Source organism: Felis catus, chromosome A2 (genome assembly GCF_018350175.1).
Source record: "Felis catus isolate Fca126 chromosome A2, F.catus_Fca126_mat1.0, whole genome shotgun sequence".
Lineage (NCBI taxonomy): Eukaryota > Metazoa > Chordata > Mammalia > Carnivora > Felidae > Felis > Felis catus.
In genome coordinates, this window is record NC_058369.1 from 32,117,228 (window position 1) to 32,141,578 (window position 24,351).

Consider the following 24,351-nt stretch of genomic DNA (forward strand, 5'->3'; position numbering starts at 1 on the left):
TAATCAACACTAATATTCTTAATTATATTAATTAATTATTAATACTAATAATGTTAATATTATTAATTAATAGTAATTCATAATAGCAATTGATATTAATATTATTTGGGGTGGTAACTACTCTGAACATAATAATCATCAACCATTTACTAAAAACTATTTTAACAGTTATATATTTTCCTATTAGGATCTAATTAATATTCTTATATGCTACATATAATATTATGCTACATAGAATATTCTTATATACTACATATACTATTAATATTAATTAATTATTAATTATAGAACATCATTATTTTCAGTGATAATTTGATATAGGACTAATCTGAAAATGTCACCTTTCTCAATTTATTGAAGCTCTACCTCAGGGAATCTACTTACTAATTCATAGTTTTTCCCCTATGGGAAAAACTGGTGATTCAGTTCAGCAAATAGCTAACTAATTATTTTTCTGAAAAGATCTTAACTCTAATTCAACTAAATCAACTCAACTGGCTGAAGCAATGGGTTTATAAGTACATTACCTATAACAAGAATTAATATCGCAGAGTGCCAATGTCTGCCTTTTAATGTCTTGGGTTTTCTCTTTCTATAATGGCTTGTCAATGCTTTGCAACAAGCTCACTGCTCACTGAACAAGCAGGTAACTGTTGCTGGGTAGGCATAAGTATAGTGGGGGTGGAGAGAGTCTGGATTTTGAAGTCAAAGCCACCAGGTCAGGCCTGGCAAAGATGTGGCACTCACGCTGTGGCACCCCCCACCTACTCTAGTGACAGACATTACTAATTGATCACAGCACTCCTCTTTTCTCTCAGAGCCTCAAGAGGGCCTTACAATCTTCACTCCAGCACTATAGGCCGCCAATATCATTTGATCAGATTTGGCACCATGGCAAAGAAGCTGCAAAATGCTTAGATATTCACTTTGCCACTTCCAAATGGTAAGATCCTAACAATTTCCCACACCACTCCACACTGATAATTTCTGTTCTGTAAAAGGAGAATTAAAGCATCAACTTCTGTTACCTGCATTTAACTGACATGCAGATTACACAGGCTATTTTAATATTCCAAACCTGACACAGTCAACCTAGCGGGTCAATGAGAAAGCTTTAGAATTCTGTACCCATTCACTATTTCTTGCCTCAGGTTTCCTATTTTCTTAAATACAATACAGAGTATTTTCAATATCTAGATATCTTCTAGCTATAGTTCCTTCTAGTTGCTTCCATGACGTTCTTGTTAGTGCCTTGCAACTTTCATATGCATACGATTTTTTCTACTGGGTGATACACACTCTGGGTGTATAGAGAACATCATACGGGTGCTCTGAGAAATGACATTTCCCCCTTTTCTGTTGACATTCATACCAAACTTTTACGTAAGATGTGATTCGATCATAACAATACCTATGCACTGAGTTGTGAAAGTCAAATGAGAACTTCTTTTGGCAAGTGCCATACTCTATTAGCTATTTTTAATTCTTAGGAGAAGGACAGGAAATCCGCAGGCATATGTCTTGGATAATTGGTTTCAGAGGGATGGAAAATTGGCTGAAGCTTATTTCACAGAAACACAAGGAAGGGAAGAGGAACTAAACACCACTGTCTCTTCCTTCCGTTCCTTCCCCTACAAGACCCTCACTGCTCATAGTAAAGACCATAAGCAAACACCAGCCTCACCTCAGGTCACAGTCTGTGCCGCAAGGTTCAGTAATGGGTCCTGGCTGGGGCAGCCGGTCACATCTTTGATCAGAAACCGTAAGCTGATCAGATTCCCGGGTGCAAACGGGTTTGCGCTTCCGCTCCCCTAGGCAAGGAAGAAAACAATCAGAGAAAAGCACCCATTCTATAAACTACTTAGCCCAGGGACTGACAAACATTTTCTGTACTGGGCTAATTAGTTAATATTTTTGGTTTTGTGGGCCTTATGACCTCTGTGACAACTACTCCACTCTGCCATGATAGGACAAAAGCAACCATTCATAAACAATATGTACCCATAGGTGTGGCTGCATTCCAATAAAACTTTATTTATAAAAGCAGGTAGCAGGCTGGATTTGGCCCACTGGCTGTAGTCTGCTAACCCCCAATTTAGGCAACAGGAAACAAGATGAATGACACGTAATATGACTACTAACTCCATGTCTCTGGAAAATCAAAGTGGCAGAACTGACTTTCTTGGCTTCACAATGTATATGAATCGCTTAAAAAGAGGAAAGCCAACAAATCCCGAAACCCTTAAAAAGCTCAACTTGCCAGCTAAAAATAACCAGAAAGATGCAGGGAAAGGAGATTTGAGAATGCGTGCAGATAGAGTTTTATAGATCACATGTGTTTGGCTGCCTCCAAAAAAACAAACAATAAATAAAAAGAAACAAAAAACAGCTCAAATCCCCAAAACACAACCGAAAAGTAGATACCTTGGCAGGGTTTGCTGCAGGCTTGCCAGGGCCCGTGACTGTTCCAGTAAAACTGCTGGGGTTTGTCTTCAATTGGAATATTGAACGAATAGCGCACATCAGGGTTGTATAACTTTCCCACCGACAACACCTGGGACAAGTGGACAAAATGGAGACGATGTTTGCAGGTCTGGTGATTCCAAGTGGAAGGAAAGGGTGGTGGGCTCATGGCCAAGTTTTTACCTGAAGCAAAAGTTCTTGTTCGATGCGGTCTGTGGAGTTAATTCTTTCCACGACATTGTCGGACCCGCTGTACTCTATCACAGCGTTCCCAATGCGGATTTCCCTTTTAGACATTGTGACCACGAAGTCTCCATTTAGCAAGAATTCACCTTTACTGCTTGATAAAGCTGTAGATGAAAAACGAGAATTCACTGATTTTCTGCCAATGACTCACAGTGGTCTGAATTATGAAATAACACTCTGATAGGCAGAGAGTCAGAGTGCAAAGAATATAGACTTTTCAGCCAGACAGGATGAACTCAAAACTTAGTTTTGCCATTTGCCAGCTCCATGGCCTTGGGAACTCACTTTCCCTCTCTCAGGATCCATTTCCTTATCTCTAAAATGGAGATTAAAACACCTGACCCTGTAATTATATTACTGAAATATAATATATGGGTCTTATTAGCATGGCGTTTGATATACAAGCCCTACATTATAGGATTACTGGTGGAAGCAAAAGTCTCATGATTTGAAAATATGTACTAATGAACTGAACATTACAAAATCAATTCCCATGCAAATATCCCTATTTTCTGTTAGGATTAGTTGAGCCTGTTGAATCTTTGTTAGTCTTCTTTCACAGATACTGAAATCTGAAAATTCATGGCCAACATGATGCTTAAGTGTCACTTTTTTACTGAGGTCTAGTAGAGTAGCCAGCCTCCAATATGGCTCCAATGATCCCCGCCTCCTGATATTCACACCCTGTGTCGTCCTCTCCTACATGGAATAACACTGACTGTGTAATCACTGCGATTATGAGGAAATGACAGACTGTGACTTCCAAGGCCAGGTCTTAGGCATTGGGGAAGTCTTCCTTGATTCTCTGGCTTTGGAGAAGCTAGCTGAACCTCCATGTTGTCAAAATATCCAAGCAGCCCCACTGAGAGAGTTCCTATAAAGAACTAGAGCCTTCTCCTTCAAAAAGAGTGAAATCTTGTCATTTGCAACAACGTGGATGGAACTGGAGGGTAATATGCTAAGTGAAATTAGTCACTCAGAGAAAGACAAATATCACATGACTTCACTCATATGAGGACTTTAAGAGACAAAACAGATGAACATAAGGGAAGGGAAACAAAAATAATATAAAAACAGGGAGGGGAACAAAACATAAGAGACTCATAAATATGGAGAACAAACAGAGGGTTAAGGGGAGGGGTTGTGGGAGGAGGGATGGGCTAAGTGGGTAAGGGGCACTAAGGAATCTACTCCTGAACTCAGTGTTGCACTATATGCTAACTAATTTGGATATAAATTAAAAAAAAGAAAAGTAAAAAAAAGAAAAAGAAAAAAAAACCAACTAGAGCCTTCTAGCAACAGCATCTGAATGAGGCATTTTGGAATGGAGCCATCAGCCCCAGTCAAGCTTTTGGATGTGATCACAGCCCTAAATGAAGTCTTAACTGCCACCTCATGAGAGACCAAGCCAGAAACACCCAGCTCTGCTGCTTTCAATTTCCTGACACACAGATACTGGCATATAGTAGGCAGTTGCTTTCTAAGCCACAAAGTCTTGAGATAACTTGTTATGCAATAAAAGATAAGTAATATACCTTTCTGGATCATTCTTTTTAAAACTGCAACCCCCTCCCACTACCACACAGATTCCATACTTCCCATACCTTTCCCCTGCCCTTAATTTTCTTCCATAACACTTTATCCTCTCTCTCCCCAAACAAGAATGTGAGCCCCATGTGGGCAATGATTTCTGGACCCCTTTATGCACTGCTATATCTAGCTTCAAAAAGAGGACATGGTACCCCATCAATAAATACTTTGTTTTTGGAAAGAATGACTGGATCTACTGCACATCTTGAAAAAGATGAAAAAATCAGAAAAGCAAGAAAAGTCATATTGTCCAAAATATTGGCCAACTGAGAGCTTGATGGAGTTAGACCACTTACAAACTTAGGGAAATTAAATAAAGTGGACAGAGAAGATAAGATGACAGCTGCTTCAGAAGAAATCATTTACCTAAGTCCAAGTGCAAGACAGACTATTGAGAAAGTGAATAAAGCCCCAGAAAGCTTTAAAAATCTTTTTTAAATGTTCATGCATTTTGAGAGAGAGAGGGAGGGACAGAGAGAGAGGGAGATACAGAATCCAAAGCAGGCTCTAGGCTATAAGCTATCAGCGCAGAGCCCAAAGCGGGGCTCCAACTCACAAACCGTGAGATCATGACCTGAGCCGAAGTCAGATGTGTCACTGACTGAGCCACCTAGGTTCCCCAGTTCCAGAAAGCTTTTATAAAAATAACTCCTTTTCAGATTTTTCTGTGAAATTCAAACAAATTTAAGCAAAGAATGTACTACTCTGCTAGCACGTAATTTAACTGGAAAACTTAGGTAGGAATATTTATCAATTGCTTTATCTTATCATCTAAAACCCTGGGCATGATTGACATGAAAATATAATTTTATTGAATGTAAGAAAAAACAAACTTATCTTTATACTACTTGATTAATTTCTCAAGAGAAAATCTCAATCATATCTTTCCCCCCCTAGTATTTATTATACAATTTTGGTTGTAAGTACCACTTAATTTTTTTTTCAGTTCTACTACTCCTGGAATAATGAATCCTTCTGAGTATTGGGCTTGACATGAAACAGGCACTCAATAAATCAGAGCTATTAAATATTTCGCCCCGAACAAAATATCAGAAAAAGGCCCTCTTACCTTTTATAAGTGGTGCACAATTAGTAAATCTCAGTAGGGAGAGAATCGACATGCACAGGCCGTGTATTTAAGTGAATAAAAGGCATGTGGAAATTTAACTCGGGCAGCAGGTAGGTTTCATCCCGGGTGCCAATGTCAACCAATTTATCCCAGCTGCTCCAGAAACTATGCAGCACACGATTCGTGAGGTCATGCCTCAGCATCACGTTAGTGACGTTGATCTTGGTTGTGGGATGGAGAGCCGAGCTGTCTTAGGCATTAGCCAGATTTTAACCTCTCTTTCACCGATGCAGGTGATATCTTGTCTTTTACCAGGCAGGCCAGAAGCAGTGTGTATGTAGGTGTAGAGGGTTTAGGGAAAGTTGGCCTTGCGGAGATGCCTGAGGGCTGAGATGAGGCTCTGAACATTCTTGGTGGCTCAGTGGCACCAGGGTCCTTGTTTTCTTGGACATGGAAACCCCACAGAGTTCAGTCATTTGGACACTACACTGATGCAAGAACTACTCTTTCTAGGGTCACTGATCAAGTGCATTGAATTCTGTCCCTAATCTAGTACTTTACTTACCCACTCATATAAGCCCTACGTTGGTCCTGAGGGAAGAACGAGATACCTTCATATGAAATGGTTGGGAAGAATGTGGTGACAGGGGAAAAAAACTTTTAAAAACACAAACCCTCCAAAATCTTGGCTTCTTCTTGACCCCAAATCCTTTGATAATCCTCCCTACCTATACAACGCAGTTCAAACTCAGCATAACCTGCCTGGGTCTTTGCCAATCTTATCTTAACCTATCTTTCCAGCCACACTATTCACTGCCAACAATAAACCTCAATTTCCATTCATATCCCTAAGTCAGCCATACGTTTTTCTACACTGAGTAGGAAAATGAAGTGGGTTAAGGGTGTAGGGTCTGAAGTCAGACCACAGTAACGATTCCAACTCTTTCCACTTTCTGAGAAGTTTATGTGACCTTGGGTAAGTTACATAACCTCTCTAAGCCTCAACTTCTTCCTCTGTTTAATGGGTTTCTTACTGGATTGTTACAAACATTAAACAAGATAGTGCACACCGGCTGCAGCTGCTGTCCGATCAGGATGCCTTCATATGCGCTGTCTTCTTACCATATCTTTACGGATGCCTAATTTAGGGATGGGAAAAGCATGATGTAAATATTATTAAAATACCTTCCCAAGGGAAGGTGATTTCTAATCATGGGAAGTCTGTCTCCAGAGCCTGTGAACCACTAAAATTTTCTAATGACGAGGTCAATGAACGTCTGTTAAATGAGTGAATGAATTCATGCATGCTTTCTCTAACATACAAGTTGAAATCAAATATGGTGAGCCACAGATTTGAAAAAATTTAAGTCATTGTTTTTGCCAGTCAAGTGACCATGGAACAATGCACTTTTATAACCCCAGGAAAGGTCCTGGCCCATAGTAGGTGCTCAATCAGTGACGTTGAAAAGAAGGAGTGATGGATCGGACCTGACATTTATGGCAAGGAGAACAGAGTGCTTCCAGGCAAATGACCGTTTCCCTGTCAGTGTAAACCTCTGACAGCCTTGTCTCCCCTGCAGCTTCTGCAACGTGACATCCACCGGCCATGCAAGACGCAGGAGCTGCAATGGGTCACTGATTGGAGGCGAGGTTGTTTCCGTGGTCCCTCAGACATCCCGAGGCTGCCTCCTAATGTGGGTCATTTACACGGTGATGGCAGGACGTGCTGCCAGCAAAATCACCCAGTCCTTTCAAGGGAAGTCGCCTGCTGGCTACCCAGCTGATGTTTCACCAGAACGGGGGAAATGAGATGTCACAAGGCCTGTTCTGTAAATTAAGCGATAATCCAGTTTTGGTCGTACTCAAAGAGCAACCATCTACTGCAGGTCCATTCTGGGGCTCCTCCCCAAAGTCTCCGGCCTTCCTCTCCGGCTCGTGCCAACTCGGGCCATGTTCCCCTTCCCTGCGTGCTCCTTCTCCCAGTAGATGGTGAGGAGGGAAAGAGATAGGAGTCGTCAGGTGAACTGAACTTCGTGCTTTATCTCCAACTGAATTGATTCCTGTCTTCCCGTTGCCATAATTAATCAAGAGCTAAGTGAACTGGAGACAACATGTATCATGGCAATGGCCCCTTTTTCTCCTAAAGAAACTCGAACATGGTGGCACTGGGTGCAGCTTGGCTCCAACCCAACCGGAGGGAGCGGGCTGTGTGAAAGGATGACCTTTGACAGGGAGACTTTCTGCTTCGGTACCTTGTGAAACAAATAGCTTCCTGCAAACAACAGTCTCCTGCCCAACCTTCCACTAATGCGATTAGGGGAGCTAATTTCCTGGGTTGGTTTCCCCCCCATTTCACCCATCAGAGCTAGGTTGCTACAAAGGCCCTCTCCCCTGGAAACGGCTCCCTCACCAACGCATGCGGAAAGAGCGTGGCTTGACTGGCCTTTAAAAAAATGTGAGGGAGAAGGAGGAAGATACCTCAGCGATGCAAACAGCTGTGGGTTTTAAAACCTTCTTGGAGCATTTGCTCTACCTTCCTTCGGGCTGAGCGTAAATTTGTACACACCTCAGATTGGACGACATCATGTTCTTCCTCACTTGTTAAGAAGCCACTGCAATGTTCAAAGGCCCTGAGGTCTTGACTTTCACACTCAGTGAACTGTGACTGGCCATCTACGCCTGCATACTTCTCATTTGCTTCCAGAAAGTTCTTTGGTCAACAGGTGACTTTACCACAATATTCCACTAAAGAGCCACGAATGCCTCAGCCTGCATGTCCCAGATGACAAATCTTCGTGAATTTTGCTTTCATTCTTTACAAGGAGATTAAGAAACCGCCAATGAAGAATACAAGGTTATCAGGAAGTCCTCCCCAATTCAGGCGCCTGGCCTGGTTCATGAAGTTCAATTGAACTAAGGCTACTACTTGGAAGATCTTTCCAAGAAGGGAAAGAAGAGAGAAGAATTCTTCTCCTTTTCAAGGAGAAGAAAGAAGCAGGTCAACATGGCTTTTGGCTTTCAGGAAATGAATTAATAAAGGAGGTTGCACGCGATGCTGCAGGATTTAATTAGGAAGTACCAGGGCCATAGCAGCCACATGTTCAAGTTTATAACGCAGGGCACGAAAAACAAAAACAAAAACAAAAACAAAAGCGCTTGACCTATTTTGCTCGGTGCTGAAATGAGAAATGTGGATTCCCCCCAAAAGTAAATTGAAAAGCATCCCCAAGAACTTTGTTAATTGTTTTATAAAGTCACCATTCATTTGGATATCTAGGGTGGGAAAAAGTTGACACAGTTACTGAGTGAATGATTCCAAGTGACACTCCGTGGTCTTTAAAAGAAGGGATGGTTCTGTATATTTACATGATAATCTCATCCCCCCGTTAAGCACATAGGAAACACCCAGTAAAGACAGCATGAGTTGGGGCGCTTGGGTGGCTCAGTCGGTCGGGCGGCCAACTTCGGCTCAGGTCATGATCTCACAGCTTGTGAGTTCGAGCCCCGTGTCAGGTCAGGTCTGTGCTGACAGCTCCGAGCCTGGAGCCTGCTTCAGATTCTGTGTCTCCTTCTCTCTCTGCCCCTCCCCCGCTCACGTTCTGTCTCTGTCTCTGTCTCTCTCAAAAATAAATAAGCATTAAAAAAAAATTTTTTTAAAAAGCATGAGCATTGACCGTCTAACAACTGAACAATCATTTACTTAGCATGTATATGTATCATCTTTACATCAAGGACTAAAGATATAAAGACACAGCCTCTGACCTTAAGACCCTAGTGGTCATATGGATAAATAACAAACAAATTGTCTCATCTCAGCTAATGGCAACTCTGTCTTCTCAGCTGCTCAGGTAGAAATCCTGGCGTCACCCTGACTTCTTTTTCTCTCTCATCTACCATATCCAATCTACCAACAAATCATGATGATTCTGCCTTCAAAAAATATCCAGATTTCAACCAGGTACTGTCACCTCCAGTGCTCCTAATGGGGACCAAACCACTAGCATCTCTCTCTTGGACTACTGCAATAATTCCCAACCAGTCTTCTTTGCATTTACTCTGTGCCCTTCTTCCAGCCTAAGTGCTCCTCTGAAAACACAAATGTGATTATATCAAGTTATTCCTCAGCTCCCAACCTTCACTAGCTCCCCATGTCTCCCAGAGTATCAGCAAGTCCTTTCAATGGTTATATGGCCCTATATTATCTAGTCCTGGTACATGGTTAGCCTCATCTAGAACTCTCCTCTGTGCTACAGCTACAGCCCCACGGGCCTCCCTCTATTCTCGGAGCAATCTAGACTTGCTCCCATTTCAAGGATTTTGCACTGGCTGTTCCCTCTGCCTGGAATGCTCTTCCCCCAATCAACCTGTTTTCTCCTGCTACCATGCAAACATTTCAGCTCCATTGTTCCCAACTCATCCTCAGTATCCCAATTTCCCTTCTGTTGTTCTATTTTCTAATAGCACTTCCCACCTTCTAACAGTATACAGTTTGCTTATCTGTTAAGTTATTGCTTATTGTCTCTCTTCTCTCACTAAAAAGCTCCAAGGAGACAGTGATTTTTACTTACTTATTCTTTTATTTTGGTTTATTGTACCCAGAAGAGTGCCTGGCACATATTAAATAAGGGAATGAATGAATGAATGAATGAATGAATGAATATACACTGCAGAAAATACTATGAGGAAGTTGTGTATACGTATCATACTGGATTAGCATGTGTGGCCAAAGGATCATTGTCTACTTATGAAGGATTTCATGTAGATATTCCAAAATACAGACAGGGATTCTAATTTGATTCAACAAATACTCACTGACTAGCTCATGATGCCCAAATGTGTCGAGAAAGCCTCTACAGAGGCTGAATTCAGATAGATTAAATAGAGTTTCTGCTTGGACATTGTAAGAGAACAAGTACATTCATTTCTTTTAAAAAGTGACTGCCCAGCCAGACTGCTGTGATTTCTTCTAGATCAGAGGGCAAGGCACGCTGCCTTCCATGGCTTGGAGGAGTCTGGTTGTGCAAGGTGACCAGCTGAATCCCTTCAGTCATGACCTCACTCCCCTTGTCCTTCTCTTAATTAAAAGTGGTTGGGAAAATTTCATAATCACAGCGGTTTACAGAAGGACAAGTTGACGTGGGATTGGGCTGAGCAAACTGTTGAAATGAACACAGGGTTGTTGGCGTGTTGTGGTTTAAACAGAAGGCACAGACATGAATTAGTCATGTGCCTGGACATGAGAGAAGGATGAAGAATCTATAAAGGAACAAGGCGGGCTATTCTAGTCATGACATGAGAAAAATGTACCACTCTAGAACCTTTTGGAATAACAGGGCGTAACGAAATGTCGAATAGGTCCACACCAGTGGTCTATAACTGGTTAGAGCTGACACCACAAAAATTAGGGGAAGTGGTACCTTTAAATTTTTACGCTGAACTTACAAGGTAAGCGCTTTCAAAATCTGATGTAGGGCCTTCCTATTTACTGCGATCCAGAATAAAGCCCTGATATTGACTAGGGTAACTACACGACTCTTCATTCCATACTTCGAGGGTATACACATGAGGGAGAAACAAAATAAGGAATTTCAAGATCAACTTCTTGAATGAAAACACACGACATCTGAAAGCTCTCTGTGCGCAGAAGGGGGAAGGAGGGAGCACCTGCCAACGGCTCCAGAGAACCAGAATTCCCGCCCATGGCAGGGGACAGGCCATCTTACCCAAGTAGTTATCATCCTCTGATTTCCCTGAGAAACTGTGCTGCCGCACGTCGATATTGGTAGCACCGGCTGGAATTCGGACCACAGTATTGTAACCTGAAAGGAATTTAGCCAAAACTCAGTATTCCACAGCACAAGTCACTTTCTCTAGGTATGGAATAAAAGGTGGGCCACCCAGGGGTGTAATACAATTCTCACTCTTGAGTGTCTTCTAGCCGGACGGCTAATGTACCCTAACAAGACTGACTTTACGCCTGACATGAATACTTTTACATACTACATGCGGTTAACAATTTTTCAACTTTGACTATTTTCCCTCTCACGGTTCTTAGGGACAGGTTCTTACCATAATGCACTGTGTTAAATGTTCCTGCCACTGTTTTGCATGAAGAATTATCACCACCACAAACTCCACATTTATCTCTCCGGGCTTTTGAGTTTAAAACGTGGTCGCATCCAGCTTGCTTTTAAGAAGAAACGTTTGAAATGAATGGTAAGTATTATAAAGTTATACAAATCAGAAAACATTATGAAACGGCAGGTAGCATGTTTGTTCTAATGACGCATTCCAAAAATGACAAGAACGTCCCTTTAAAGTTGCAACGGCTGAGAACTCAAATTGTCTTTAGCCCTGGTCTGGAAAATGTGGTCCTTGGACCGGCAGCCATGGGCATCTCTGAGGCTGTTAGTAATGTATTACCTTGGGCTCCACCCAGATCCACTGGGTGGAATTCTGACATGCTGGAGGACACTTAGGCGCTTCATCTACAGATTAAAGTTTGAGAAGTACAGGGGCGCCTGGCTGGCTCAGTCGGTAGAGTACGTGACCCTTGACCTAAGGGTTGCAGGTACGAGCTCCACACTGGGTGGAGAGATTAGTTAAAAATAAAATATTAAAAAAAAATAAAGTTTGAGAAGTCTGTCTACAAATAAGTGGAATAAATGAGAAAAACCGCTCAAGAATGAAGACATAGGAATGCTGGCGGGGGTGACTGTATCCAATTAAAGATCTGCTATCTCAGGGCGCCTAGGTGGCTCAGTCAGTCAAAGCAACTGACTTCGGCTCCGGTCATGGTCTCATGGTTAGGGAGTTCGAGCCCCACGTGAGGCTCTGTGCTGACAGCTCAGACCCTGGAGTCTGCTTCAGATTCTGTGTCTCCCTCTCTCTCTGCCCCGGTCTCTCTCTCTTTCAAAACTAAACATTAAAGAAAAAAATGCCTCTGAGGAGAAGCTCAGTGTTTTACTACGAACGGACTGACAAGCCAACATGGACTGTGCAGTTCTGAGTTGGGAAATGGGTGAAGCTCTCAGGGGCTCACTGCATCAGATCCGACTGACTAGAATCCCCATTTTCCTGGACCACACGCAAGGAACAAATAAATTATCTCAAAGCCTGGCGACGCTAAGAATGTTTTCTGATTGGTAAGAACAGTGAAATGGTATCAAGCCCTCTAGGAATCACGGCACTCGTGCTTCATGATCTTCCAGAAGTTTCTCCATGTCCCATCCAAGACTAACAAACAAGTAGGTCTCAGGTAGAAGCTATGGTGTTTGAAATCAGAATGAGAAATCTGATGGAGGCCTGGCTGAAGCCTGATTCCTTACGATGTCTTTCTGGAACAGAGCTATTCAGTCTAGAAAACTCGCTGTGTGGGAAGCATTTGGTTTAACCTTAACCAAATGGTTAAGGGTTAGCCCTGAGGTTACAGTAAAGGAAGGTGTGTGTGTACAAATTATTGTAATAAATTTTCGCGGGGAGGTTTCGCGCAGATCCTCACAGAGGTTGAGAGTGCCGGAAAAATGCAGGACGCCGGTTCTCGAACTTCGGCATCACAATCAAGCGATGCCACTGCTGATGCTGCCCTGGGAAACACGCTCGGAAAACCACTTCCCTGGAGACAGCGCACAGATTATTAGCCGCTGGTCTCTCGAGGAAGCCACAAATCACGGCTTAGCAGCAAGACACGGTGAAGGAAACGCGATGTGGGACTCACCCGGCAGAGGCCTTGGACACAGATATCGCTGGTGTCTTGGCCACAGGGCGTCCCATCTATCACTCTGTCTCGGAGCTGGTAGTAGGCCGTGTTACCTGCCACCCTGCAGAACAACTTGCAACGGTCCTTCATCAAAACTAGAGAGGAAACACACGACGCAATGTGAGTTTCGGACCTGCACCCCCGGGCCGGCCTGCCGACCAACCACAGCACCCCCCTGGTTGCACTTACTTCCACTGTACTTAGGGACCCAACGCACAGTGGGAAGCAGACCGTTGATGTTGAAATGCTTCCCGTCAAACTGAGCACACTGTTCATCTCGGAAGTCTCGCTTCTGCTTGAGACATGGCTCTGTGTTGCAGGACTTAAACTTCATCCTACGTCCTACACAGTACTTCCCACCATTTTTGGGCCTGGGGAAAGGGAAAGAACACATGCGCTGTATTGCCAGGGATTTCTTCCCACATCGCTCTCTCATCCGTGGTTTCCTGTCTCCCAGGGAAGCATGTCTAAAAGTGGCTGATGACAGAGGACAGGACTGAGGCTCTGAGATCTGCGTGTGCTTTCTGCTTTCATTACCATGAATTGTATGACCTTGGGCAAGTCACTTAACCTCCAGAAGCCCCAGCCCCTCCATCTATAAACGGGAAGGGGTTATTGAGTAAGGCAGTGCTGAAGATGAAACGTTAGAGCATGTAACTTCGAGTTTGAAATACAAAGCCTGGGATCTGTTGGACAATAATCTGTCCTCTCTCTCCTGAAAATGCAGTCCTTTGGTTTTAAAAATGTGGAAGGTAAAAGGCCCAGAGGAGTCATTGGAATGCTCCCTGTCTACTTTTTGTAACATGACAGTCTCACAGGAGACCAGCCTAAAACCTGTGCTATTCTACTTACGTTCATTCTCTCCCTCCCTCCCTCCTTCTCTCCACCCTCACAACCATTGTTTTTCTTTGTTTTGTCTTACAAGTGAGACGGAGTAAAAGGAACATCCCCATATTGTGACTAACTTAATAGGAAGAGCAGGAAGAGCAGACTGGTTTCATTAACTTTTGTGTGACGAGAGCACGGAGGGTGCCTGCACAGCACCAGAGTGTAAATTTCATCTCGACATGCAACCCTGAATTAGATGAAATTCAAATGTACATGTATTTTCCAGATGTGACCCAATGACTAAATTATACAACGTTTCTCCTAGCAGTCCACAGCTTGCCAAGTTCATCATGGAAACGGGAAGATCAGAGAATCGTAGGAAGTTGGGCTCGCCCACCCAGGGCTGGAGCAGGTCGGATTTCGCAGCTACTCTACGGACATCTCTGAAACGGAAAGAAAGTTTTCCACTTTTCCTCTTTAAAATGAATCTTTCAGGGCAATTTGGACCATACAAAGGGGTTTTTGTTTTGTTTTGTTAAGCTGGGACCTGGGTGAATGGGAAAGACATCTGTGCCCACTTATACAACAAGAGCCGGTCCAACAGAACAGGTAAGGCTCTGGAAGTAGAGCTGGGTTCCAGTCCCGACCCTACCCTCGGTGCATGACTTCAGATGAAGTTCTGAAGTTCTCAGCCCCCGAGTATCAGTTGCCCCCTTGTCTAAAATGAGCACAAATAGTAGATACTGAAAACGTTAGCTACTGTGCTAATATGTCAGCACCCCCAACCTAATCTGATCCAACCGTGCACTTTGAGTACCGAATCTGCTTTAAGTCAGGGTGTGCAGCGTGAAGGCAGGACTCAGTGCTCCTGCAGAGCACCAAGCGTCAGGAAGGGCCACCCGCCATGAAACTGTCGCAACGTGCTCCCTAGATCAAACATGCGGAGACTAAGGGAGGAGCATGGGCTTTGCAGCCACACACTGGACACCTTTGTGGGCGCTACCTCGCCTCTCTGAGCTCCATCCTGCATGTAGAACAGAGGTGATATTGTACACCTGCCATGAAAAGCTCAGAATCTGGGAAGCTTAGTAAGGAGGCGGATAAATATTCAGTTATTTATCACAAAGAAAACTGTATCTAGGGATACAACATGGCACCTAACCCAACAATAACTGTGTCTCATTGTTTCTCCATGAAACACAATTAAGCCCATATGCTTTCTAGCTCCACTGTGCACTTGACTCCCTAAAATACACTCCTATCTTGCCCAAGGGTAAGGCAGAGGCAGTACTTTTATATCGAGCAACACGAAGTTCAGAGAAGTCAAGTACTTTGTCATGATCACACAGATAAAGAAAGAGAAGAGACAGGACTAGAATTCTAAATTCCCTGGGTTCTTCTCTGTGCTCTTTCTGCTACATTATCCAGGAACTATGGTCAAGACTTTTTTTTTTTTTTCCTTCCTTTTTTGGTGCCATTTATTGATAGAGCCTTGGCTTCCTGAATCCCCAGCTCTTCTCTAAGTACCAAGACGCCCTAGTCCCATGCACACAATATCACAGATGATACATGAGTAACAGATCAGGCCCATATACCTGTTCAGGTGAAACGCATTTTAAATGTGCTACATGTAAGACCTCTTGCAATTTTTCCTCAGATTGAGATGATCTTTGCGGAATCTTCTTAAAAGGCCCACTAACTATGCAGGATTGATCGTTTATGTATCGCCTGACAGTAGCTCATTTTTCTTTTTGAAATTAAATTTTCAAAAGTTGGTTCTTTTCTTTTGGCTCTCTTATACAACAAGTCTTAATGCACCCCAGAAACGGCCCACATGTAGCAGTTTTTTGGGCTGTGAATAATAAATACTTACAGGTAGTTTCCCTTCAGAGGAAAGGGACGTTTGCTTTTGACTACTATTGAGCGGCAAACAGCATTCACTGACTTACTTTTATAAATGACATTTTGAAAAAACAACACACAGAAAACCCTCCATGGGAGAGGCAGTGTTGCTGAGGGTCATAGGTGGGGACTGTGCAAACAGAGGGTTTGAATCCCAGGCCTGCCTCTTAATAATGGTGCAGTCTTGGGCAAGTTGCTTAATCTTTTGAAGGATCAGTTTCCCTCTCTGTAAAAGAGAGATGATCCTAGTATCTACTTCATCAGGGTAAGCGAGGGTCAGCTGGGTTAATACATTCAAAGCACTTACACAAGGCCTGCCACACTGTAAATGTTTAGCTATTACAAGAGCCTGCCAACCACAGCCTGTGGACCAAATCCTGTCCACTTCCTGTCCTTCCCTGGCTGTGAGATAAGAATGGCTTTTCTATTTTAAAAAATTAAGGAAAAGGGTGCTTAGGTGGCTCAGTCGGTTAAGGTTCTGACTTCGGCTCAGGTCGTGATCTCACCTTTTGTGGGTTTGAGCCCCACACCAGGCTCTGTGCTGACAGCTCGGAGCCTGGAGCCTGTTTTGGCTGGGAGTCCTGTCCCTGCCCCTCCCCTGCTCGCTCTCCCTCTCTCTCTCTCTCTCTCTCTCTCTCTCTCTCTCAAAAATAAACATGAAAAAATTTGATTAAATGAATAAAAAATAAAAATTTAAGAAAATATAAAACATATTTTGAGACACATAAGAGTTAGATGAAATTCAAAGAGTAATATCCATAAATAAGGTTTAATTGGCGTGCAGCCACACTCAACCGTTCACATGTCGCGGGTGTCTGTCTGTCACTGTATCAGCAAGGTTGAATAGCTGGGTCACAGACGCTCTGATCCTCAAGTCTGAAACACTTACTGAGTGCTCTGTGGCAAACACGTTCCTTTACGGTAAAGGTCTGCCCACCCGTGAGCCACTCTTGCGTGCAAGGCACCATGCCACTTTCTGTGACCGGGTCCAGCCGTGCTGTGAGGCAGGTAGTGGCAGCCTTGCTCCTGAAGGCTTGTTTGAAATTGTTTCAGAAGTGTTAGGTAACCTGGCAAGGTGACATGTCCATCAGGTGAGACCTGCTGGTCGACGGACCAACGCAGGTCTCCCGGATTCAAAGCTCATGATCTGGTGTCTTTCCTCGGCTTCCTCTCTTGAGACAGGCCTCTTTCCGTATCAAGACTCATTCTGTGACTCTGCTATTTTTTATGTAAAGACAGATTATATTTTATCAACAAACTTAAATTTGCCCTCTCAGAACATGTGCCTTTTCTCTTATCCCAGAGTACCTCTGCCTGATTTGCAATGACTGCGTAACGGGGAAGGCTGTAGCCAACCTAACTTACCTTTCAGCATGGAAAAAATTCATGCTGTAATTTAATAATTTCGCTGGATGGGAGTATTTTTTTTTTCCATGTAGGCAAATAATAAAAATTAGAGGAAATGCAGCTTTAAAAAATAGTATTAACCACGGGGCGCCTGGGTGGCTCGGTCGGTTGAGCCTCCGACTTCAGCTCAGGTCATGAGCTCACGGTTTGTGGGTTCGAGCCCCACGTCGGGCTCTGTGCTGACAGCTGACAGCTCAGAGCCTGGAGCCTGCTTCAGATTCTGTGTCTCCCCTTCTCTCTCTGCCCCTCCCCCAATCATGCTCTGTCTCTCTCTGTCTCTCAAAAATAAATAAAAATGTTAAAAAAATTAATTAATTAATTTAAAAAAATAATATTAACCACATTTTCCTGCTATTAAGATCCTTTAAAACATTGCAGGTCAAATACAGATGGAAAGGACTTAATGAAACTGCTAGGTTAATTACTATGAAAGTAACTATATTCAGCACAGCTGAGCTGAATCTTTCTTTCAGGCACATAGTACACAACCATGCCTATTCATATACAAAGAAAATTCATGATACTGCATGGCCAAAGCTATGAAGGAATTTTTGCAAAGATCACCACACGTGCGTTCACCCTCCAGGAAAGCTAAATTTTGGTCAGCAAATGGGTTTGAACAGAAATCTCAGCTTCTGTGAACACTTAAAATGAATTGCAGCAGGCAGATTAGGGTTAGCACAGGGAAGGAATTTCTAACGATTCGACAGGCAGCCCCAGAAGGTAGTGTGTTTCCTATGCTGGGAGGGTTTGGGGAAGAGGTCTAATGGACAACTGCAGTGGACGCTGAAAGGCTATTCAGGGATTAGATGGGATGGGCCAGAGAGCTATACTTGCAATCATTAATGATCCTTCCGAATAGAGCAGTCTAAAGGCCTGGATATCTTTATTCACTCATTAGTTAATAGCTTTCCCACAGCAACTAATTCTTGAATTTTGAAATACGCTCACCCAACTCAGTGCCTGAAGAAAAAAAAAAAAAAAAACGTCGCTGCAACTCTTTCCAGCCAAATGAGCGATTCGTTTCCTTAGATGAAATAGACATCTATTACCTTGCTCGTATGCCAGATTTCATAAGCAGTTACTATGGTGAAAGCCTAAATGGGAAAATATCTAGTTCACAATCTTTTCCTCACACCTATGAGTTTCTTAGTTTTTAATTTAACTTACCTCCTAACTTAAAAGCAAAACAGAAGCACCAGAAGAGGGAAGGGAAGCACCAGTTCTTTCCCAAAGAACTGGGACAATTTTTTTTTTTGATGGACTGTAAAAACTGTATACATTTTTTTTTCTAGCTACTAGGAAGCTCAGAGTCAATTCAGAGCACGAAATAACAAGTGTAGGGCCCAATGGCCTGATAAATGCGACTTCTAGTTCCAACGGTGGCCTTGTGTTGGTACCCTAAGTTATGCTTTTGGCAGTTATGATTTTAGGGTTTACTGTATTACATGTTTCTTATAGATATGATTGGGTGATCACGTAATTAATTGTTCAATTCAGGACACTTACAGAATGTAAAGGGTAGCTATGAATAACTTCTCCTGGACAACAGACGTAAACTGGGACTGTGTTTACAAATCAGAACATAAGCTCTTATCTACAGGGCATGGGTCAAAGATGGGACTAAAAAATAAATAAAACATTTAAAGACAAAATATTAGGGCCATATTCTCATGATGGCAAATCAGCAGGACTGCCTACTAGCTGAGACCAAACACCTTTTGACCAAAATCAGAAAGCATCTGGTTTCTACAGCTTGTTCACGAGTATGCCGTTATCCCATGTGTAGGACAAGGCTATTTCTCTTTTGTAACTTTTACACTTTCAAGGGAAACAACCCTAAAGATACAGCGCAAAGTATGGATGTTAAATACATTCTTGAATCGCATGAATACTGTGAAAAAAAAATAAAAACAACTCAGGGTCTCAATAGAGACATACCTTGGACTAAAAATGGGGCTCTACATTATATTCAAAGGGCTCCTCAACCCGGGAAGAGGCAGGTTGCCAGCTCCAGGGGCACCACTTCCCTCAAACGCCTTGAGAGTCAGCAGCAACTACTACTGATTCCTGCATAATGAACCATCTGCTCTGTGAGTTTCTCTGAACGAGCTTTCAAACTGAGATTTGGATCTGATTTTCCCTGTTCTGTGTCCCTTTCTCTCGTCAAACTGACTTCCTCAAAGTTTTCGGAGGCAGACTCCTTCCTCAATTCACAGGGACATCCCAAAGTGCAAATAACTTGGAAGCGCTTTCATGAAATGGTGTCAGGGCTGACAGTCAACTGGGGGGATTGTATTCTTTTAAAACCTCCCATAGCAAACAGCAAGGACAAGGACCTCTAATTGAAGTCTTTAATGATCAGCCCCTAACTTGTGAATGCACGGATCTTTGCTTCACTTGGAGGCTTGAGATCCTTTCCTGCTGAGATCTTTACGCTGGGTGATTTTCTTTGTCTGGCTCGTTCCAATTATGAAGTGATTTATCTCTCTCCACTTTCTACATTACCTCTAGAATTGCTCGAAGACTTAAAAAAAAAAAAAAAAAAGACCAAACACTTCTTTTCAACGACGTATTCTTGAGTCACCGTTTCAAAAATGCCTACTGTTGGCAACAGTCATATCCTCACGACAATAACAGCATGGTAATAATGTGGCTCCACGTAGCTACTGCATAGTTCTTAATTTTTTTTAAAAAATGTGTCATATTTGCTATTAGCTTCAAATGCTTTATTCTAAAGCTTCAATAATACCAACAGCTAAGATTTGTAATTGACTTGAAAGAAGCAAGTGGTGGAACACTGTATATAACATGATCCTTATTTCATATCTACAGAATACTTATTTCATATAATACATATTACATGACAAATCTTTTTTAAAAGTCCAAAGTGATGCACGTCAAATCATTTTTGCCCGGTGATTTCTTGCGGGGAGTAGGTGGGAGGGAGGAATGATGATGACAGATTTTTTTTTATTTCATATCGTTCTGTGTCTGAATTTTTTGAAAGCACGTCCTAGGTTTAAGCTATTACTTAAATAACTAACAGAAACTATAGACTCTATTGATCATCTACTGTTTACTCTTTATACCCATAGCTACAGACTACAGTCTGTGTCTTAGAGCTCTTTAGTTGTCTTTACAGAGGCTAACATCACATGGACATGAAATAGAGGTTGGACTGTGGACAAAAATAAAGGGGAACAAATGTACTGTCATTTGTGATTTGCACGAATGAGTATTTATTAGGCCACGGCTGGCAACAGTGGCCTAAAGGTACGTTCTTTACTGGTGAACACAATTCAGATTTTCCTTTTTTTAAAAAATTTTTCTTAATGTTTATTTATTTTGAGGGAGAGAGAGAGAGACAGAGCATGAGCAGGGAAGGGGCAGAGAGGGACAGAGGGAGACACAGAATCGGAAGCAGGCTCCAGGCTCCGAGCCGTCAGCACAGAGCCCGACGCGGGGCTCGAACTCACAGACTGCGAGATCATGACCTGAGCCGAAGCTGGATGCTCAACCGACTGAGCCACCCAGGCGCCCCGATTCAGATTTTTCTTATGAAAAAACTGGGAGCTTTGCCAACACGAGGCCCCTTTCCTACCTGTGAACAACCAGCTAAGTCTGAGGAGCACCTGTACGTGGTTTCTACCACCTTCTTATACAACCCTATCATACCATCCCAGTATATACATACATTAATATACTCATCGTGCTACGCTACCCTAATATACGGCACCCACGTCACTGTTGTACCTGTGAGCTTCTGTCTACAATTCAGTTGGCTACCCCAACACAGTCTGTGAAAAAGAAATGAATACTACCGGATGAAATCACTTTACCTAAGCCCAAGACAGCTGGTTCTTAAATATGGTTATCGGTGCATACATCTAAAAACTATTACTAGTCTACGAAGACTTCTTGGCCCCCTAGCCTATACAGGTTTGATGGCAATAACGTGATGCATTAGCTTCCAGTTGATGCATCTTGGAGTCACACAAAATTTGATGTCATTCCTTATCATCAAAATCTGATTTTTTAAAATCTACTTATAAATACGCACGCCTCCTGGGCTAGATGCCAGGGGGAAAAAAAAATCAACTTCATTTGAACATGTGCTACAAGGCTAGGCTGGTCACATAAGGAGAATTATCCTGAAAGGCAGGATACTCCCAGGCTGTATACTGTCTAGTTGTAGGATGGGCCTTAGGTGTCTTCCCCGTAAAACAACTAACTTGATTCTAAAAGTAATTCCTGACTTGAGGTTCTCAGTCCCTTAGAGTCTGCTATCACGATGGGGCTCCTTGTGCCCTGTCCAACATCTCAGTAGCTAACAGGAAAGGGTACAAGTTACCTACAATCTAGATGGAAATGTCCAGTTTCTTCATTTCCTCAGGAAAACCTGTTCCCCTTCATCATTGGCCAGCTATACCAAGCTCTGGAGGCAGGGAGATACGCCTGACTGTCAAACTGTTAAACAGACCAACCAACACAAAAAGCATCTACTGGGGTAGACCGAAGTCTTAATGGAGGATGGTGGGAGAAACTAATGCTACAGAAGACAGTGCCCGGGAATAAACTGATTGGATACCACCAGTCTAAGCAGCCCTAGAAAGGCACTTACTCTCTACCAGGGAAAGAGTTTTCCATCTGCTTCCAGCCCAACGATTGATTCCCTTCCGGAGGGCTCCCGTCGGGCCATCCCAATAATGACAGCAAGGAGTTCTAGGACTTACTCTGGTCTGTTGCACTCACGAATGGCAGTTTTGATGCCCCCTCCACACGTTCTTGAGCAGGTTCCAAAGTGACTCCAACTTCCCCAGGATCCATCAGTCACAGGGACCTCCATTTCTTTGGGAACACAAAATCCAAACTTGCAGTGCTGTGTTTAATAAGGGGAACAGTGAGGGAGAGCTCGGTGCTGGAGACGTGATAGGACCCACTGTCCTTTTGATTATATGGCATACTTCATCCCCCCCACCCCACCTCTCCCGCCACATGCTAGTTTGAAATGCTGCCATTTCATCATCTACGTGAATAATGAAAACTGGAGGGATTTTAATCTCGTCCTTATTGATTTTAGGCCATGTCTTCATTTACCACTTGCTTGAATAAAACTAACCAATGAGTGGTTGGTTCCAGGCTCCCAGGGTAACTCCAGTGGCCAGGCTCAAAGCGCTCAATTAGTCTATTTGGAAAAGTGAGGAGAGGACGCGGGCAGACTGGCTGCAGACGGGGCCAAAGTGAGTTACTGGATTTGCAGAGCAAATGCCCATTAAGAAGGCTCAAAGATGCTGTGAGCCTGGTAAAATATGTTTTATTGCTCCCCGCAGATGTGAAAAGCCAATTTTAATTAAGTGGCAGAGGGAAAAAAAAAGCACGTTAGAGGATTCCTATAAACTCCCTCCACCAAAGCACACGGGATGAGACCAGAGCGAAATGGACGTATTCCAGAGAGCCCTAAACTTTATTGCTTTTTTTTGTTACTAATGGTTTCAGATTCTCCAGCCTGCAGCAGCAAGAAGGCCATGATGCTTAAAACAAAACCAAACAGAATAAAACTCCTCAGCAGGACAAGGGATTCGAGAAGCCCATTTCAACCCTCTGCCATTGTTGGGGTGTGAGGCCCTGACACAAAGCGAGGTCACGGAGCAGCGGACAAAGCGCTGGCTGCAGTGGCGGCAGGAGGGTGATGCCCCGCAGCTTGCTCAGATCTCTGAAGTGAAGCTGGTGGTGGCTGGCTGCCGTGATTTATCTGCAGGGAGGGCAGAGGCAGAGGCAGAGGCCCACCGAGGCCGGGGCCGGGGGTGGGGGTGGGGGGTGGGGGGGGGGAGCGTGCTGGGAAAATGGACGACAAGTAAGATGCAGGGGAAGGTCCCAGACTGAACGGGGCGGCCACACAGAAGGCTCAGCCAACAACGACTCAAAGGGTGCACTTAGGCTTTCTCTACTTTGCAGCGCCTTCTCCCTCGTAATTATTCTCTCAGGGCATCTTAGGATGGCTCCCTTTCCCTGGGCTGTGTGGCAGAGGCTTAAAACGTTGTGCAGAGAACTCTGGGCAACCCTGGACCCGAGAAAGGCGGGCGGAGGAAGAGGGACAGCGGCACTTCCCGAAATCATTTTGGATTTGTCTCCACAAGGCTCTTGAACGTGTATTGCAACGTACACACATACGAATAAAGGAGAGAGGTAGTAGCTTGGTCTAGAGCACCACCATCCAATGAGAATGTACCAGAAGCCACACACTCAAGGAAAGGTTTTTAATATCTAGAAGCCACCTTAAAGCAAGTAAAAAGAAAACTGAATTTTAATATGTTTTTACTTAGCTCCAAGTATCTGAATAGTATTACTTCTGTGTGCGATCAAGGCACAATTAGGTTTTTTGCACTCTTTTTCTCATACTCGGTCTTCAACAACTGCTGTATGTTTTCTCTTAAGCACACCTCAGGTTAGGACTGACATGTGAAGGGCTCATTAGCCATGTGCGGCTACTGGCTGCCATGCCAGCCGGTGCAGGTCTTAGAAAGACAAAGCTTGGAAGGCCAATGGTCTCGTGGTGAGCGGGGGCTCTGCCACAAACTCACTCTGCGACCCTAGGTGAGTCCCTGACTCTGTTTCCACAGCTGAAAACGGACACCAACCTGCAAAGTTGTCGTGAGTATAACACTAGAGACAGTGTATCTAAAGCACCCAGTACACAGCTGTGTAAGTCAGGGGACCTGACTAAATAAAGTTAGTAAGATAATGACAAACATTTATACAACTCTTAACTGTGACACATATGCTGCCTTCCCGATGGCGAGCAAATGGAAATAATTTTTGACATTAAATAGAGAAAAAAAATTGTAAAAAGGCAAGATTAATGACATAGTTAAGTGAGGCCGAGACCCCAAGCTGCCTCCCCAATATCCATTCTCTCCTATATCCTTGGTAAAAGAATCTGTATTTCCGCAGATTCTTGCACAGATCAGAGAAGTCAGCAGACTACATTGGGTGACATTCCTGGGAAGGTCTTTCTGCCCCTTTGTCCCCTGCCCCTTGGTTTCATTCTGCCTGGAACACCCACTTGATGGCTGGAGTCACTGCA

The 24,351-nt window shown here is 43.4% G+C and overlaps 1 protein-coding gene across 8 annotated transcripts in view; it reads right to left on the reverse strand.

Annotated features, from left to right (window-relative positions):
• ADAMTS9 (ADAM metallopeptidase with thrombospondin type 1 motif 9) overlaps positions 1-24,351 on the reverse strand; it is a 170,024-nt gene that overhangs the window by 103,428 nt on the left and 42,245 nt on the right. For all 8 annotated transcript variants that reach the window (XM_045051823.1, XM_006928919.5, XM_045051826.1 and 5 more), the window contains 8 exons: positions 22,001-22,146; positions 13,317-13,498; positions 13,086-13,222; positions 11,438-11,555; positions 11,092-11,187; positions 2,647-2,813; positions 2,425-2,554; positions 1,685-1,811 (listed from right to left, as the gene is read on the reverse strand). In XM_045051823.1, coding sequence (XP_044907758.1) covers positions 1,685-1,811; positions 2,425-2,554; positions 2,647-2,813; positions 11,092-11,187; positions 11,438-11,555; positions 13,086-13,222; positions 13,317-13,498; positions 22,001-22,146 — 1,103 coding nt within the window. The remainder of the gene's footprint in view (positions 1-1,684; positions 1,812-2,424; positions 2,555-2,646; positions 2,814-11,091; positions 11,188-11,437; positions 11,556-13,085; positions 13,223-13,316; positions 13,499-22,000; positions 22,147-24,351) is intronic.